At 38.8% G+C, this 16,446-nt stretch overlaps 1 protein-coding gene across 1 annotated transcript in view; it reads left to right on the plus strand.

Annotated features, from left to right (window-relative positions):
- Positions 1–5,985: 5,985 nt before the first annotated feature.
- Positions 5,986–16,446, plus strand: part of LOC126109717 (glutamate dehydrogenase 2, mitochondrial-like) — a 111,556-nt gene continuing 101,095 nt past the window's right edge. Inside the window, exon 1 of the mRNA XM_049914804.1 lies at positions 5,986–6,373. Within this exon, the coding sequence (XP_049770761.1) occupies positions 5,986–6,373 (388 nt within the window). The remainder of the gene's footprint in view (positions 6,374–16,446) is intronic.

Consider the following 16,446-nt stretch of genomic DNA (forward strand, 5'->3'; position numbering starts at 1 on the left):
TCTTCTCCACCATAGTACGATTAAATATGATTAAATACATACAAAACATTGGTCACTTCAAATCTAAATTGAAGTCGTGTATGGTTGATCACTGCTTATACACAGTAAATGAATACCTACAAAAATAAATTTTTCTTCGTTTACCCAATGTAGTCTCATTCAGAAGAACGTTTGTATTTTATCTCTCTGTATATAGCGTAACAACATTTATTTAAATGTTCATCATTTATTAATATATTAATCTGTTATTATGTACAAAGGTATATTATATGTAAAACTGTTAATATCAACATAAAAACCCAAATATCTCTTGCATATTGTGCAGAATGGATCAATCAATCAATCAATCAATCAGATAATTCACACTCACTGTCGCTATAAGTGAACATATGCAGGATTTCTTTATCTGTGCAATCACTGCAACGTGACATTTCTCACACAGAAAACAAGATAACTGACAAAAACACAGGAATCGAAGTCGAATTCTGCAAAGAGGGAATGCAGCAACAAACATACATGCTCTCTCGAACTATATAGTCAGACAGACCACTGAACAGCTTGTTTGTATGTATGACAATGGCTGTTGGGCATGAAAGGCACGTGACGTTTCGTTAGAATAAGAAGATTCCCTGGACAGCATCTCTATGATCTACATCTACATCTACATTCATCTACATTTATACTCCGCAAGCCACCCAACGGTGTGTGGCGGAGGGCACTTTACGTGCCACTGTCATTATCTCCCTTTCCTGTTCCAGTCGCGTATGGTTCGCGGGAAGAACGACTGTCTGAAAGCCTCTGTGCGCGCTCTAATCTCTCTAATTTTACATTCGTGATCTCCTCGGGAGGTATAAGTAGGGGGAAGCAATATATTCGATACCTCATCCAGAAACGCACCCTCTCGAAACCTGGCGAGCAAGCTACACCGCGATGCAGAGCGCCTCTCTTGCAGGGTCTGCCACTTGAGTTTGTTAAACATCTCCGTAACGCTATCACGGTTACCAAATAACCCTGTGACGAAACGCGCCGCTCTTCTTTGGATCTTCTCTATCTCCTCCGTCAACCCGATCTGGTACGGATCCCACACTGATGAGCAATACTCAAGTATAGGTCGAACGAGTGTTTTGTAAGCCACCTCCTTTGTTGATGGACTACATTTTCTAAGGACTCTCCCAATGAATCTCAACCTGGTACCCGCCTTACCAACAATTAATTTTATATGATCATTCCACTTCAAATCGTTCCGCACGCATACTCCCAGATATTTTACAGAAGTAACTGCTACCAGTATTTGTTCCGCTATCATATAATCATACAATAAAGGATCCTTCTTTCTATGTATTCGCAATAGATTACATTTGTCTATGTTAAGGGTCAGTTGCCACTCCCTGCACCAAGTGCCTATCCGCTGCAGATCTTCCTGCATTTCGCTACAATTTTCTAATGCTGCAACTTCTCTGTATACTACAGCATCATCCGCGAAAAGCCGCATGGAACTTCCGACACTATCTACTAGGTCATTTATATATATTGTGAAAAGCAATGGTCCCATAACACTCCCCCATTCCTTCCACTTGCCATCTACTAAAGAAATTTGCTGGATCTAGAGCAAAATATTTAACTTCCTAAAGCACAATCAACAATATCATCAGTAAGGCAATACTCTTACTCATAACCTGAACAAGACAGTATTGTCATTTTTTGTGGATAAAGAAGATATATTCCAGTTATTGTATGCTTAAAGTCCGAACTTCCTTACTTTTCAGTTTTTTAGAGGTGTTTGTTGCTTGGAGTGGAGTTGTACATAGCTACATTTGTATTTTTACAGACATGAAAGCAATATTCACTGATTTTTCTTTCTGTCATTAATGTCATGTTCAAGGACATATGTTGTATATGAGAAGTAATCACTTTGAGTGATATTTTTAACCATAGTCAGGCACTCATATGAAAGTGAACTTCGATATACACCTTCTAAAGCAATACTGCAAGGCAGAAAGAGACCAAAGAATGTGCAGTTGACATATGATTCCAAAATAATTCCCTGAATTTGACACCCAAAACTATTTCATTGAAACTGCAAGAGCATATGTTTGTTTATTTATTTAGATCCCGTAAATCCAATAGAGAAAGACATTTGCATGGATGTAGGACATGTCAGATTATTACAAATTTGAATCATGCTGTGGCTTGCGTTGTTGCTGTTTATAGGTTTCTGTCCGTTGTTGGAGGCCAGACCGTATCGTTTAGTTGACATGGTTGCGGTTGTTTGTCTTCTTCTTGTGTTAACTGGCACCCGTGATGACTGGGTGTTGTGTGATGTCCTTAGGTTAGTTAGGTTTAAGTAGTTCTAAGTTCTAGGGGACTGTTGACCATAGATGTTAAGTCCCATAGTGCTCAGAGCCATTTGAACAATTTTTAAACTGGCACCACTTGGTTTCGCAAGCGTTGCCTGTCTGCTAGTGGCAGCAGCGGCGGTTATCTATATGTAGTAACTGTGGCTCTATCTTTGGGGCAACATCGTCACCGGACGTGGTGGCCGAACGGTTCTAGATGCAATAGTCTGGAACCGCGCGACCGCTATGGTCGCAGGTTCGAATCCTGACTCGGGCATGGATGTGTGTGATGTCCTTAGGTTAGTTAGGTTTAAGTAGTTCTGAGTTCTAGGGGATTGATGACCTCAGAAGTAAGTCCCCTAGTGCTCAAAGCCATTTGAGCAACGTCGTCGTTGTCAGTGGGCAGTTCGGTTGGGGACTCAGGATGAGCGAGGTCCGCGTAGTGCGAGAAAACATTGTGATCGCTGATGGCACGCATGGACTGCCAGATCGAAGGCCTGTGGTCATGAGGGTGCACGTCCTCGTTGTAAACTGGCTCCTGCAAGCCTTGAGTTGAGTGCTTTTGGATTCAAGTAGAGAAACCTCCACCACTATGAGATCTTGCAGTCCTCCAGCGACTTGAGTTCGTGTTGCTGCTCGTAGTGTTGCCGAGGTGAAGAACAGCGAGTGGAGTGCTTGGGGAAGGCGGATCTCATTAGCTTTCCTGGACTTCATTACTATTTATTGTGTTCAGTTTGTTACTATTTGTTATTCTGGCACTCTCTTGTCTTTGCATCGAAAACAAATGTAATCAATTTGTATCGTCTTCTGAAGGAAATCATTACATACAAGTTCGAGGTATATGGATACGAGACAATTTAAAATGGACCTGTCACGTGAAGCAACTTTGAAAAAAAAAACTTTCAAAGGCTTATTATGCATACTACCATTCATTACTTCGGTACGGGCTGGTCTTCTGGAAAAGCTCAGCCACTAGCACAAAACCCTTTAGGGTGCAGAAAAGGGCAGTCAGGGCTGTCTGCAACCTAAAACTACCGGAAACATGTAGACCACATTTCACACAGCTGACAATAATGACTCTCCAAGCATTTACATATATTACCGGTAGTGTATCCTATTCGGAGGTGAGTATCTTGTAAACAATACTGGACATCTATAGTAAAATAGGCATCTCCATAGTCACAGCACAAGAAATATCACTAATATCCACATGCCTCAGAGTAGAATAATATTGTATCAGGAAAGTGTTTCACAGATAAATTAATAAGCAGTTTACCTAGTGAGTTAAAACTGGAGCGACATAAGAATAAATTTAAATATAACCTTAGCAATTCCTGATGGGAGACTGTTTTTATTCAGTGCAAGAATCTTTACAGTAAATTATGAAGAGCATCCTTGTAAACTGAAAATATAATTATGGCTAAACCCAAATTGTGTTATTTTTGTTACTTGCAATTTCTAATTCTTATCTGTAAAATGAATCTTCTCTCTCTCTCTCTCTCTCTCTCGCTCTCTCTCTTTGTCTTCTTCTTTCTCAAATTTGACTTATATACCAGGCGTTTGGATACAATGTTGTGGTAAAATTGACTAAACTGGAATACATTTTTAATAAATATTATCTTATCATAGTTCCAATATCTATTAAGACTCAGTGATTGTCGCGTGGTGTTCATTCTCTAACCGTCTGCCTCCTGACCACCCCTCCGACAAACTTGCAACAAAACCGAGCAGATTCGTGCTTATCTACCCTCCGCTTCACCACCCGTAGTCGTAACAACACGTTTCGTCAAAACTTGGAATTTTGCCTATTTAGAGAATAATAGAAATGGATTTGATTTACTGGCACATTAGTAAATCTTATAAACCATTAATTCATTACTGCAGAAGAGCTTTAACTAGTGCAGTTAAGGTAGGATGTATTCGTACAGCCTCCTATTTTCCATTAATTTAACAACAATGCCAGGACAAGTATAATTGCCAGAAACAAATACCCCAACACCCTACGTCCCAGATCATCATGCCCTATGCCATCCCGCTTCTTGTCAAATTTTGTTTCATTTATATTAGTGGTAACGCCCTGTTTCCAATTTTGTACTTTCCCTAAGAAATTGGCCGGCCGGAGTGGCCGTGCGATTCTAGGCGCTGCAGTCTGGAACCGAGCGACTGCTGCGGTCGCAGGTTCGAATCCTGCCTCGGGCATGGATGTGTGTGCTGTCCTTAGGTTAGTTAGGTTTAATTAGTTCTAAGTTCTAGGTGACTGATGAGCTCAGAAGTTAAGTCGCATAGAGCTCAGAGCCATTTGAACCAACCTAAGAAATTAAGAACACACTTCCCGTCTATGTCTCTGTTTGTATCAGTCTCAGTTTCATGAACAGCAGACGACATAAGACTCTCCAGAAAAAAAAACTTGGCAACAAAATATTTTTCGTAATTAGCCTTGACTTGCCAAACCACGTATCTCGACGAACAGATCGCCATACATGATCTTTACTGTAGCGCTACATGAAATGGTCGCGAGTACGATTCTCGCTAACGTTAACCAACTTCATGTCAAGTACACTCCCGCTGAATTTACAATGATTTGATTTACAGTACGGTAACCTTCTTTACAAAATTAATACTGATGCTAGGATCCCTAAGCTTGTCAGCCAGTTTCAACATAGTAAAACGCACGTGAGTAATTTAACTTCCATTTCCACGCTCTTCAAAATTATCGTACCTGGCACAGAATTTGAACCAGCAACGGCCTCCGAATTGCACTACGAAATGTACTAATAAATAACCAAATATCAGAATTTCTGCGGATGCATAAAATATAGTATCTTATTTCTAACATACAGCAGATATTAAAGAATTAATTTCCCCCGTAGTTTCTCATTAAACCAACTTGAATGTGGCAGTACACATCATATGACACATCAAAAAGTGATGTATTGTACAACAGCCATTACAGTACTGTATGTCATTGATCAAAGCCAGCGGCTACTCTCGCGCTCACATATCTGTTTACAATAAAGTAACGAAATACCTTTCTGTATTTGAAATACTAGCACGAACGAGATTACGACATCAAAAATGAGGCGAAGGAAACAGCAAGTAACGTATCTTAGCTGTTGACCGACATGCTGTTGTAGCCTCAAAATTTCGAAAGTTGTGACCTCAATTTTTCAAATGACTCATTAAATTGACCTTTCATTTGTCTTGCACTGGACGTACCTAATATTTTGGCCGCCGTCTCTTTTACCTATATTTTAAAAGTAGACTACAAACACTTGCTGCCATTCCCAAATCGATGTTTATGCAAATTGACGAGCGAAATACACCGTTCAGGCGCGCGAACTGCGGTACAATCATCCGATTTATAAAATGAAAATCTTCGCCGATCAGCCGATTATAGTCGGCTGACTGACCGAAACAATCGTTCAGGTGCGCCTTCATTTATAATTCAATATCGTTTTGTTCTTAATGTCTTGGCCTTCTCCAGTGACATCAGCGACGAAATTGCAAGGAGCAACGACTTGTAGTAGTATCTTGTATTGTTGAAAATTATGTTGACTGTCTACTGTTCACTAAATAAATTAGTTGCTCACATCTTGTGATGTAAAACATAATTTTCAATAGAATAAAGCGTCACATTAACCCAGGAACAATGCTTCATCTCATTAGACGCACTAAACATTTATTCCCACTGCAGAAGAGGTACTTATACAGGAGTCCCCTGGCATATTATGGAACGAATCTGAGTGCGTTAAACGAGTCAGTCCTAGAGGAAGTTAATCCATCATTTACAGAGATGATTGATTACTTTTTTAAGAAAGCCGTTATTCAAGTCAGACCAAGGCTTTGTGACATATTAAGAGAGAAGAAACTAGAAGAAGACGCCATACCCAACAGAATTGACGGAATATTACAGACAATGCGGGCGACCGAAAGAATCCTTCGCATTTACTTCCCTTTTCGCAGAGATGACGGGACGTATGAAATGATGGAGACGTATACTGCGCACCACAGTCAGCACAGGTTGCCGGTAAAAGGAGGTAAGGCTTCCGCTTCAACCAATTCACGCTTATCGTAGGATGTCGTCTTGAAGTAATTAGATGACACTTAGGTAACCTAATTCTGCAGATTCTAAAATACCATAACAAAAAGGTTTTGAACATAAGTAACGATCTGAATTTTGTAACGGTTGTTTAGAATGTGTAATCGTCGAAGCAGTTTTGATGTAGTCAAACTGCTTTTTATATTATATTAAACGAACATCTGTTTGGAGCGATATTACTGTACTGTGTCTTGTTTACAGTAGTATTCTGACTGCATTAGGGGTGTTGCGCAGGGAAGCTATGTATGCCTCTTTGATATGGTATTGGGTATAACTGTAACACTAAGAAGCATTCATAGCAATGTTAAACGCTTGAATTAAACGGAGTGGATTATTAATTTTTTATATGTATGGCAAGTCTAACTTTAAACTGAATCTGTCAGTGTTTGACAGAACATGACAATAATATAAAAAAGGAAACACTTTCCTGGCGTTCTGCATGTATTAATTATTGTCGGTCCATTGGATCACCTGATGTTGACCCAAGAAGCCGTAATCGCGAACGCATTTACGGTGTCTTAGGTCTTCATAAGGTGACTTGACAATGGTCGGATAGGTTCGTGATTAGATTAATAGTTGCAGAATGTGAGGAAAGTGTTCCCCGTTTGTTGATATTAAACTGACTCTATCGTTGACGGTCATATATGGTCGCTGTTAAAATCATGTCTTACATGCTCAGCATAGGAAATGAGGGTAGGTAACTGGAATCCGCCAAACAATGTATCTCAGTTTGCAGCTTATTAATCTTTATTTGAGCGCACTACATTGAACAATGTAGGGTAGCCTGGTGTTATTTTCAGAGAAAAAGTAACTTTTGAGATAATTCTGATGCCGGTACGATTTTTTAAATAATTTCACATGACTAACCATTATCAGGTGAAAATATCACTCATGTATCTCACGTGAGACACTAAATAAAATGGCATCTAGAAATTTCCCACTGGTCGGCACGTCATAAAGGAAAAGGAGAATATGCGGCACCATGGCTTCGTGGATTATGTTGTTGATAGACTCGTTATCAACGTAGCAGATGACAGTTCCAGAACTGAAATGTATTCCTCGGATTCGGATAAGGAAGGAGCTAAGAGATTACTACACGACTGACTAATTAATACAGTGGCTTCAGTATTCAACAATGCGGTGAAATTCCTGCATCACACATAGCTCGCTCAGAAAAATTACCCAAAGTTCAGAATTTTCATCACTCTTGTTTGTAATTACTAATTGCCGTGTTAGGTGAGAACGAGAGCATTTTATGCTTTCTTTCTGGTCACATTATAAGCACGCGGTAGTGCTGGAGTTTTGCTGAATATTATGTCATTCTCTTTACAAATTAAATGACATTCGAAGCCATATTGTTTCTCTGCTCGTCTCTTTTGCATCTGAACTGCAGTGCTCACTTCATTGCAAGTTAGTTCAACAAGATGGCTGACCAGTGCGTTACATGCGCCGGTAAAGCTACTATCCCGCATTAGCCCTCAGTCTATGTGCATGTAACAGCGTACAACGTATCCTTATTCTTATGATGAACACTCAATGATATTGTAATTAGTCCAAGAATGCATAAGGCACAGACGTAACGGTAAACAGTGCTCTTAAAAGTGTAATTGAGTGGTTTGTGTAAATGGCCTCTCAATTTCAAAAAGACGCAACATATTCAGTCCTGCACATCCAGGTCTACTACACCAATGATATTTCCTCGCTAGGAAATAATACATTAGGGTATGGAAACTGCTAAATCTTTAGGTGTCCATATCGATGAGAATTTAAACTGGAAAAACACATTTTAGAAATTCTGAAACAACTTGTCACACTTTCACTTAGAATCATAGCAAATCGTGGGGAAAACAAATCAGTAAGTTAACATTTTGCATATTTTCATTTAGTAATAATAAAAATAATAATAATAATAATCATAATCATTTAACAGTTCTAGCTTCCCGGGTACTGGTAATGAGTCTCTTCCACTTCGTCCTGTCCCAATACACATGTTCACGGAGAACATCATCCACTGTCCATTCTCTGGTCACTAGATCAGCTTTAATCAAGTCCATCCATCAGGTTTGAGGTCTTCCTTGAGCTCTTTTCCAATCCACCTGTCTTTCCAAATTTATTTTGGCTGTTCTAGTTGGCTCCATTCTCATCACATGCCTGTACCATCGAAGCATAGATGTGTCAATTCAACCTAACATGGATGTCTTTATTCCAGCTTCTTTCCTCACCTCCTTATTCCTTAACTTGTCCATCTTACTTGTTGGTAGAATTCACATCCTTTTTGCATTTCTGACCAAATTATCACTGGAGATTACACAGTAAGGAAAACTGTTCACACACTCTACTTGGTGGTCACCTAGTTTTACACTTGCTGGTTGTCCATCTCTGTTGACTACCACCTCCGCTGTCTTCGCCTTGCTAATGTTGAGGTTATATTTCTGGAACTGATATTTCCATTCATCGAGTCTGATCTGTACTTCCTCATCAGTTTCACCCTATATCATGATGTTATCATCAAAGGCAGATGCGTTCAGTTCACCTTATCCTTGACATTCTTCATTTTAGTATCCATAACGGTGATGAATAGTAGTGGGGACAGTGCAGTTCCTTGCTGAACTCCACTCTTGGTCTCAAACCATGATGATCGTCCTTCCCCAATTTGTACACAGCTACTACAGTCTCTGTTCATCATTGAATTTTTCTTATTAGTCCTTCAGGCACATTTTTTTCCTCAGGCATTCCCAGATCTTATCTCTTATAACACTATCATAGGCTTTTTCTGTATCCAGGAATACAATGACCAGATTCTTACCTTTCTCCCAGTACTTTTCTATGAACAAGCGGGTGCTAAAAATTTGATCTATTTTGATCTGTTACTTCTGAAGTCATATTGTTCCTCCTCCAGCTGTGGTTCTGGGATAGTTTTCACTCTCTTTTCTATGATCTTCTCAAGTATTTTCAGCCCATGAGACAATAGGGTTATTCCTCTATAGTTGGTGTGTTTACGCCTGCTACCTTTCTTAAACAGAGGAATTATTACACCCTTGCCCCAATCCACAGGTATTTTCTTATCTGCCCATAAGGCACTGAGTATTTGGTGCAGCCATTGTATGCCTTGGATACCTGCTACTTTTATCATGTCCATGTTCACTTCATCTGCACCAGAAGATTTTCCTTTAGGCATAGATTTTAAGGTTACTTCTGTTTCTGTTTAGGTGATGGGAGTGGCCTCATTGTATGTGCGGATTTCCAGTTTTGTATTTGGTTCTTCAACTGTTTCTGTCCAGGAGATGGGAGTTTCCTCATTGTAAGTGTGGATTTCCAGTTCTGTCTTTGGTTCTTCAACTGATCTATTTAATAGGTGATCAAAATGGTTTTTCAGGACTTCTCTCATGTCACTTTCTGTCCTAACCAGATTCATTCAGTAATGTCAAATGGAATTATGTTCTGGCGTAATTCATCTCTGAAAAAGAAGTTCTTCATAGCTCAGTGATATGTTGTAAGAATATTATGTGGTGCTCACCCACGATTATCTCATAGACAGCAGTTTAAGGAACTGGGCATTCTGTCAACAACTTTACAGTGTATTTATTCCCTCAGGAGGTTTGGTGTAAATATTCTGCTGCAGATCAAAAGGAACAATGATGTACATAATTACAATACTAGAAGAAAAATTATACTCATTACTCCACATTAAGGTTGTCTTTAGTACAAAGTGGGGTGCACAATGCTGCCGCCAAAATGTTTGATCACTTACACATTGATATAAAATGTTTGACAGACAGCAAATTAAAATTTTAAAACAAATTGAGAAAGTTTATCCTTGACAATGCCTTCTATTTCATAGAAGAATTTGAGTTATTGTAATGTGTATAAGGTGGTGGGTGGGAATAACTAACTCATATCTGCATAGTTAAAAAAAAAAAAAAAAAAAAAAACACACAGTATAAAAGTTCAGGATGAAGCCATATTTACAAATCAGCATGGATGTCTTTATTCCAGCTTCTTTCCTCACCTCCTTATTCCTTAACTTGTCCATCTTACTTGTTGGTAGAATTCACATCCTTTTTGCATTTCTGACCAAATTATCACTGGAGATTACACAGTAAGGAAAACTGTTCACACACTCTACTTGGTGGTCACCTAGTTTTACACTTGCTGGTTGTCCATCTCTGTTGACTACCACCTCCGCTGTCTTCGCCTTGCTAATGTTGAGGTTATATTTCTGGAACTGATATTTCCATTCATCGAGTCTGATCTGTACTTCCTCATCAGTTTCACCCTATATCATGATGTTATTATCAAAGGCAGATGCGTTCAGTTCACCTTCTAATTGACATTCTTCATTTTAGTATCCATAACGGTGATGAATAGTAGTGGGGACAGTGCAGTTCCTTGCTGAACTCCACTCTTGGTCTCAAACCATGATGATCGTCCTTCCCCAATTTGTACACAGCTACTACAGTCTCTGTTCATCATTGAATTTTTCTTATTAGTCCTTCAGGCACATTTTTTTCCTAAGGCATTCCCAGATCTTATCTCTTATAACACTATCATAGGCTTTTTCTGTATCCAGGAATACAATGACCAGATTCTTACCTTTCTCCCAGTACTTTTCTATGAACAAGCGGGTGCTAAAAATTTGATCTATTTTGATCTGTTACTTCTGAAGTCATATTGTTCCTCCTCCAGCTGTGGTTCTGGGATAGTTTTCACTCTCTTTTCTATGATCTTCTCAAGTATTTTCAGCCCATGAGACAATAGGGTTATTCCTCTATAGTTGGTGTGTTTACGCCTGCTACCTTTCTTAAACAGAGGAATTATTACACCCTTGCCCCAATCCACAGGTATTTTCTTATCTGCCCATAAGGCACTGAGTATTTGGTGCAGCCATTGTATGCCTTGGATACCTGCTACTTTTATCATGTCCATGTTCACTTCATCTGCACCAGAAGATTTTCCTTTAGGCATAGATTTTAAGGTTACTTCTGTTTCTGTTTAGGTGATGGGAGTGGCCTCATTGTATGTGCGGATTTCCAGTTTTGTATTTGGTTCTTCAACTGTTTCTGTCCAGGAGATGGGAGTTTCCTCATTGTAAGTGTGGATTTCCAGTTCTGTCTTTGGTTCTTCAACTGATCTATTTAATAGGTGATCAAAATGGTTTTTCAGGACTTCTCTCATGTCACTTTCTGTCCTAACCAGATTCATTCAGTAATGTCAAATGGAATTATGTTCTGGCGTAATTCATCTCTGAAAAAGAAGTTCTTCATAGCTCAGTGATATGTTGTAAGAATATTATGTGGTGCTCACCCACGATTATCTCATAGACAGCAGTTTAAGGAACTGGGCATTCTGTCAACAACTTTACAGTGTATTTATTCCCTCAGGAGGTTTGGTGTAAATATTCTGCTGCAGATCAAAAGGAACAATGATGTACATAATTACAATACTAGAAGAAAAATTATACTCATTACTCCACATTAAGGTTGTCTTTAGTACAAAGTGGGGTGCACAATGCTGCCGCCAAAATGTTTGATCACTTACACATTGATATAAAATGTTTGACAGACAGCAAATTAAAATTTTAAAACAAATTGAGAAAGTTTATCCTTGACAATGCCTTCTATTTCATAGAAGAATTTGAGTTATTGTAATGTGTAAAAGGTGGTGGGTGGGAATAACTAACTCATATCTGCATAGTTAAAAAAAAAAAAAAAAAAACACACAGTATAAAAGTTCATGATGAAGCCATATTTACAAATCAAATTAGCTATATGATGTAAAATGACTTGTTTCACGTCATTACAATTTATCATGCAAAATGATCCAGGTCCATGGAGCATGAAATTAACTAAGTAGCTTTTATAGTCGAAAGAGTTCATGGGGTGAACAGCCAAATGTCCAATGGGCATAATATTTCAGCAAGTGGCCATGTTGCCATCATCAGGTGCACTGATGAACTGACTGCCAAGGTGCTGGCGCTGGGCTTTTGTCTCTTCCCATCCTCCAGGTGTTCCCAACGCAGTCTGCACCTGGGCGTGGAGCATCCAGCATCCATTCTGTTCGCGGTCCGAACCCAGGGGTGCATGCTGGAGGCATCCTCTTACTATTTCTGCCTGTTCTCAAACTCAGTTCATGATGAAACGTCTTCTTTCTCCTTTTAATCAGATTCAGAGCATGTTCCCAGGCCTTACTAAGGATGTAACCACTATTTCGATTGATCAGCAGTTCCAGTACTCGAATATTGATAGATTCTTTAATGACACAGTCCCAGTATTTGGAAGTCTGTGTCAGAACCTTTGTCTGATTGTAATTCATTCTGCATCATACCAAGAGGCAGTGTTCAGCAACCACCAACTTGTTAGGCTGCTGCAGTCTGGTGTGGCACTGATGTTCTTGGCAACAATCTTCGATAGAATGCACCATCTGACCTATGCAAATCAAGCTACATTCTCAGGGACTCTGCATTTCCGTAGTCCTAGCTCATCCTTTACATTACCAAGCAGTGCCTGTGTCTTAATTGGTGGGCGGAAGACAGTCTTCACTTGATGTTTTTGAAGAATTCGACTTATCTTAGCCAGGTTTCAGACAAGAGGACTGTGTGAAAGGTTTTGGTGATGGAGAAGGTGGCACACATCTTCATAGTGTGTGTAGAAGGATCAGACGTTGCAGTGCACAATCAATAGGTCATACGAGGGGCGTTTGAAAAGTCTGTGCCAAAATAAAAACTACTTATGTGTTTGGGGTAAACCTTTTTTATTTTTTGACTTAGTCTCCTTTTAGACTTACATACACTTCGTCCAACGCTGTTCTAATTTGTTGATCCTTTCTGAATAATAGGAGTGGTCCAAGTCTGCAAAATAGCTATTAGTTGCTGCAATCACCTCCTCGTTTGAATAAAATCTCTGTCCCGCCAGCCATTTCTTCAAATTGGGGTACAAATAGTAGTCCAAGGGCGAAAGTCTGCAGAATAGGGAGGATGTGAAATGAGTTGGAATCCTATTTCCATTAATTTTGTGACCACAACTGCTGAGGTTCATATATTTTATGTGCTTAAGACTTTTGGTTTGAGGTCTGTTTGGATAAATTCACTGGCACTACCTCCACTCTTAACTTGCCCATTAGCCTTAAGAACCATTTATACCAGACATGAAGAAGTTTGAATTATGTATCTGGATTTAGCCAGGTTTCAGACAAGAGGATCGTATGAAAGGTTTTGGTAATGGGAAAGAAGGCCCATTTCTTCATAGTGTGTGGAGGTCATACAAGGGGCGTTTGAAAAGCTATGCAAAAATAAAAACTACTTACGTGTTTGGGGTAAACCTTTTTTATTTTTCGACATTATCTCCTTTTAGACTTATACACTTGATCCAACGCTGTTCTGATTTGTTGATCCCTTCTGAATAATAGGAATTGTCCAAGTCTGCAAAGTAACTATTAGTTGCTGCAATCACCTCTTCGGTTGAATAAAATCTTTGTCCCGTTAGCCATTTCTTCAAATTGGAGCCGATGCATTGTTGTGATGGAAAAGGACTTTTTTGCAGTCCAGTCGCAGGCGTTTTTCTTGCAGCTCGGTTTTCAAATGGTCCAATAATGATGAATAATATGCACCTGTCATAGTTGCCCCTTATCCAGATAGTTGTTGAGGATTATCCCTTGCGAATCCCAAAAGACAGTCACCCTAACCTTTCCGGCCGAAGGAAACTGCTTCACCTTTTTTGGTGCAGATTCTCCCTTTGTAACCCATTGTTTAGATTGTTGTTTCATCTCAGGAGTACAGTAATGTATCCATGTTTCATCCATAGTGATGAAACAACGCTTAAAGTCCTGGGGATTCTTCCTGAACAGCTGCAAACCATCCTTGCAACACTTCACACGATTCCGTTTTTGATCAAGCGTGAGCAATCGCAGAACCCATCTTGCAGATAGCTTTCCATGTCCAAATGTTTATGCAAAATATTATGTACCCATTCATTCAAGATGCCCACAACACTAGCAATCTCACAAACCTTAACTCTTCTGTCATCCATCACCATATCATGGATTTTATCAATGATTTCTGGAGTCGTAACCTCCACAAGGTGTCCAGAACGTTCAGCATCACTTGCGCCCATATGGCCACTCCGAAAATTTTGAAACCACTTTTAAACTTTTCTAATTGAAGTGCAGAGTCACCGTAATGTTTATCAAGCGTCCTTTAGTCTCCTGAGGCATTTTGCCTTTCATAAAGTAATGTTTAATCACCATATGAAATTCTTCTTCGTCCATTTTTTGACAATCATTCGACTTCCTTGATTCACACGAATGCCAAACACAAAGAAATAGACCAATATGACTGAAACCTGGTGTGCATTCTTTCCAAAGATGCTACTAACTAAACATGACCTCTCGTACTTTGCATGGACTTTTCAAATGCCCCTCGTATATGTACTTCCAGATGGCTTGCAGCAGTTAGTTTGATGTACTTATCCCTGTGTGAGATAAGCGCCACTGTCCAACATTTTGAACAACCAGAAATGTTTATCAATTGCAGGAGCTGGAAGGATACAGTCATATACGATGTGCATGTAGTTGTGTGATACAGCAAGTTTAAAGTTCCATGGAAATCTATAATTTTTAAGACAAAATAGAAACCTCCTTTGTACTCTAAAAGATAATTTAATACCTTGTATAATGCAAAGTGAAATACTCCTCTCTTTATGCTATGTAACACTAAATGTAGAGTCATAGAGTCATTCTAATATATATAACAGATCACTCAGACTAATAAATTTTGTATTGAGTTTGTTATGTCAGTGAAGTTCCTCTGTTTCATCATTGTTCTCATTATTTCTAGTACACGATCAATAGAATTATTGATATGCTGCAGGTATGTGCATTAATCAGGAGTGACTTTTTATATTTTATTGGCAGCTGAATAGGTTTGGTTCAGCAGCTTTTCCTTTTCTCCTAATATGAGTATCCACTGATGTGAGGAAACCTATGTCTGAATAGCAGTGCTTTACACTTAATGAATGGGATCTACAGATGTGAATAGGATAGGTTTTGAGATTAATGTTTTAAGATTATTCAAACTCCTGAAGCCTTCTCTTTCCATTTGAGCACAATAAAATCTTTTAGACTTGGAAATTTCTGTGCGTTCATCTGGTGTGTAGAAGTGTATACTCTGTCAGTTTCTTGCATACACTTCAGTGCTACAAAAATTGTGATCGCAAGAGAGTCTTGTCTGACCTACCATAAGGAAAAGTAATGCTGGACAGATTCAAATCTTTTACTAGCCACAAGCTTTCCAAAGCAATAAAAGCCCAATTCTTGGCCTGTCCTTTGCAGATATCTGTGTTTATGTGGAGATGTTGTTGTTGAGGGTTAGTTACCTACAAGTATTTTTCCAAGTGGCACCCATCTCTCTGAACTCTTTCCTCCTCCTTTCTCACTTTACACAAACATATATCCCATATTTGATCCATTATGATACTGTTGTTAAATAGCCATAATTTCCTCTTGTAAAATGCTGGCCAAGCTATTAGTTTAGGTTTGGAGAACTTTTTTTGCATAAACATTGTAATTACTTGATGCTCTTTTGGCTTCTCTTTAGCTAGAGTAGTTAGCCCACTGTCATCTTCTGAGACGGATTTCACATTGTTGCTTCTTTTTGTATTTATTGACTTTTCTGTCAGTTCTTGGTAGAATTAATTATACATTATGAATGAAAAAATACATGACAGTAATGTAACATTCTGCAATATTTATTATTTTTACAAACCAGTTCTCAACCATTACTTCATCATGTACAAAAATAAATGTGTGAGGCTGTGAAATTGTTGTGGGATCAAAGATCTTAAAATAGTCTAACTACAGAGTATCTCATTATGTTTCCAAAGATGACAATTGTTAATGTTTGATTTAAGACTAATATGAAATACATTATTTAAATAAGAGTGATATGTAAAAATATTTGGCTTAGATAAAATGTGATGCATAAATATTGAGCTATACGACAAATTACAATGATTGTTC

Source organism: Schistocerca cancellata, chromosome 1, assembly GCF_023864275.1.
Source record: "Schistocerca cancellata isolate TAMUIC-IGC-003103 chromosome 1, iqSchCanc2.1, whole genome shotgun sequence".
NCBI classification, from domain to species: Eukaryota; Metazoa; Arthropoda; class Insecta; order Orthoptera; family Acrididae; genus Schistocerca; species Schistocerca cancellata.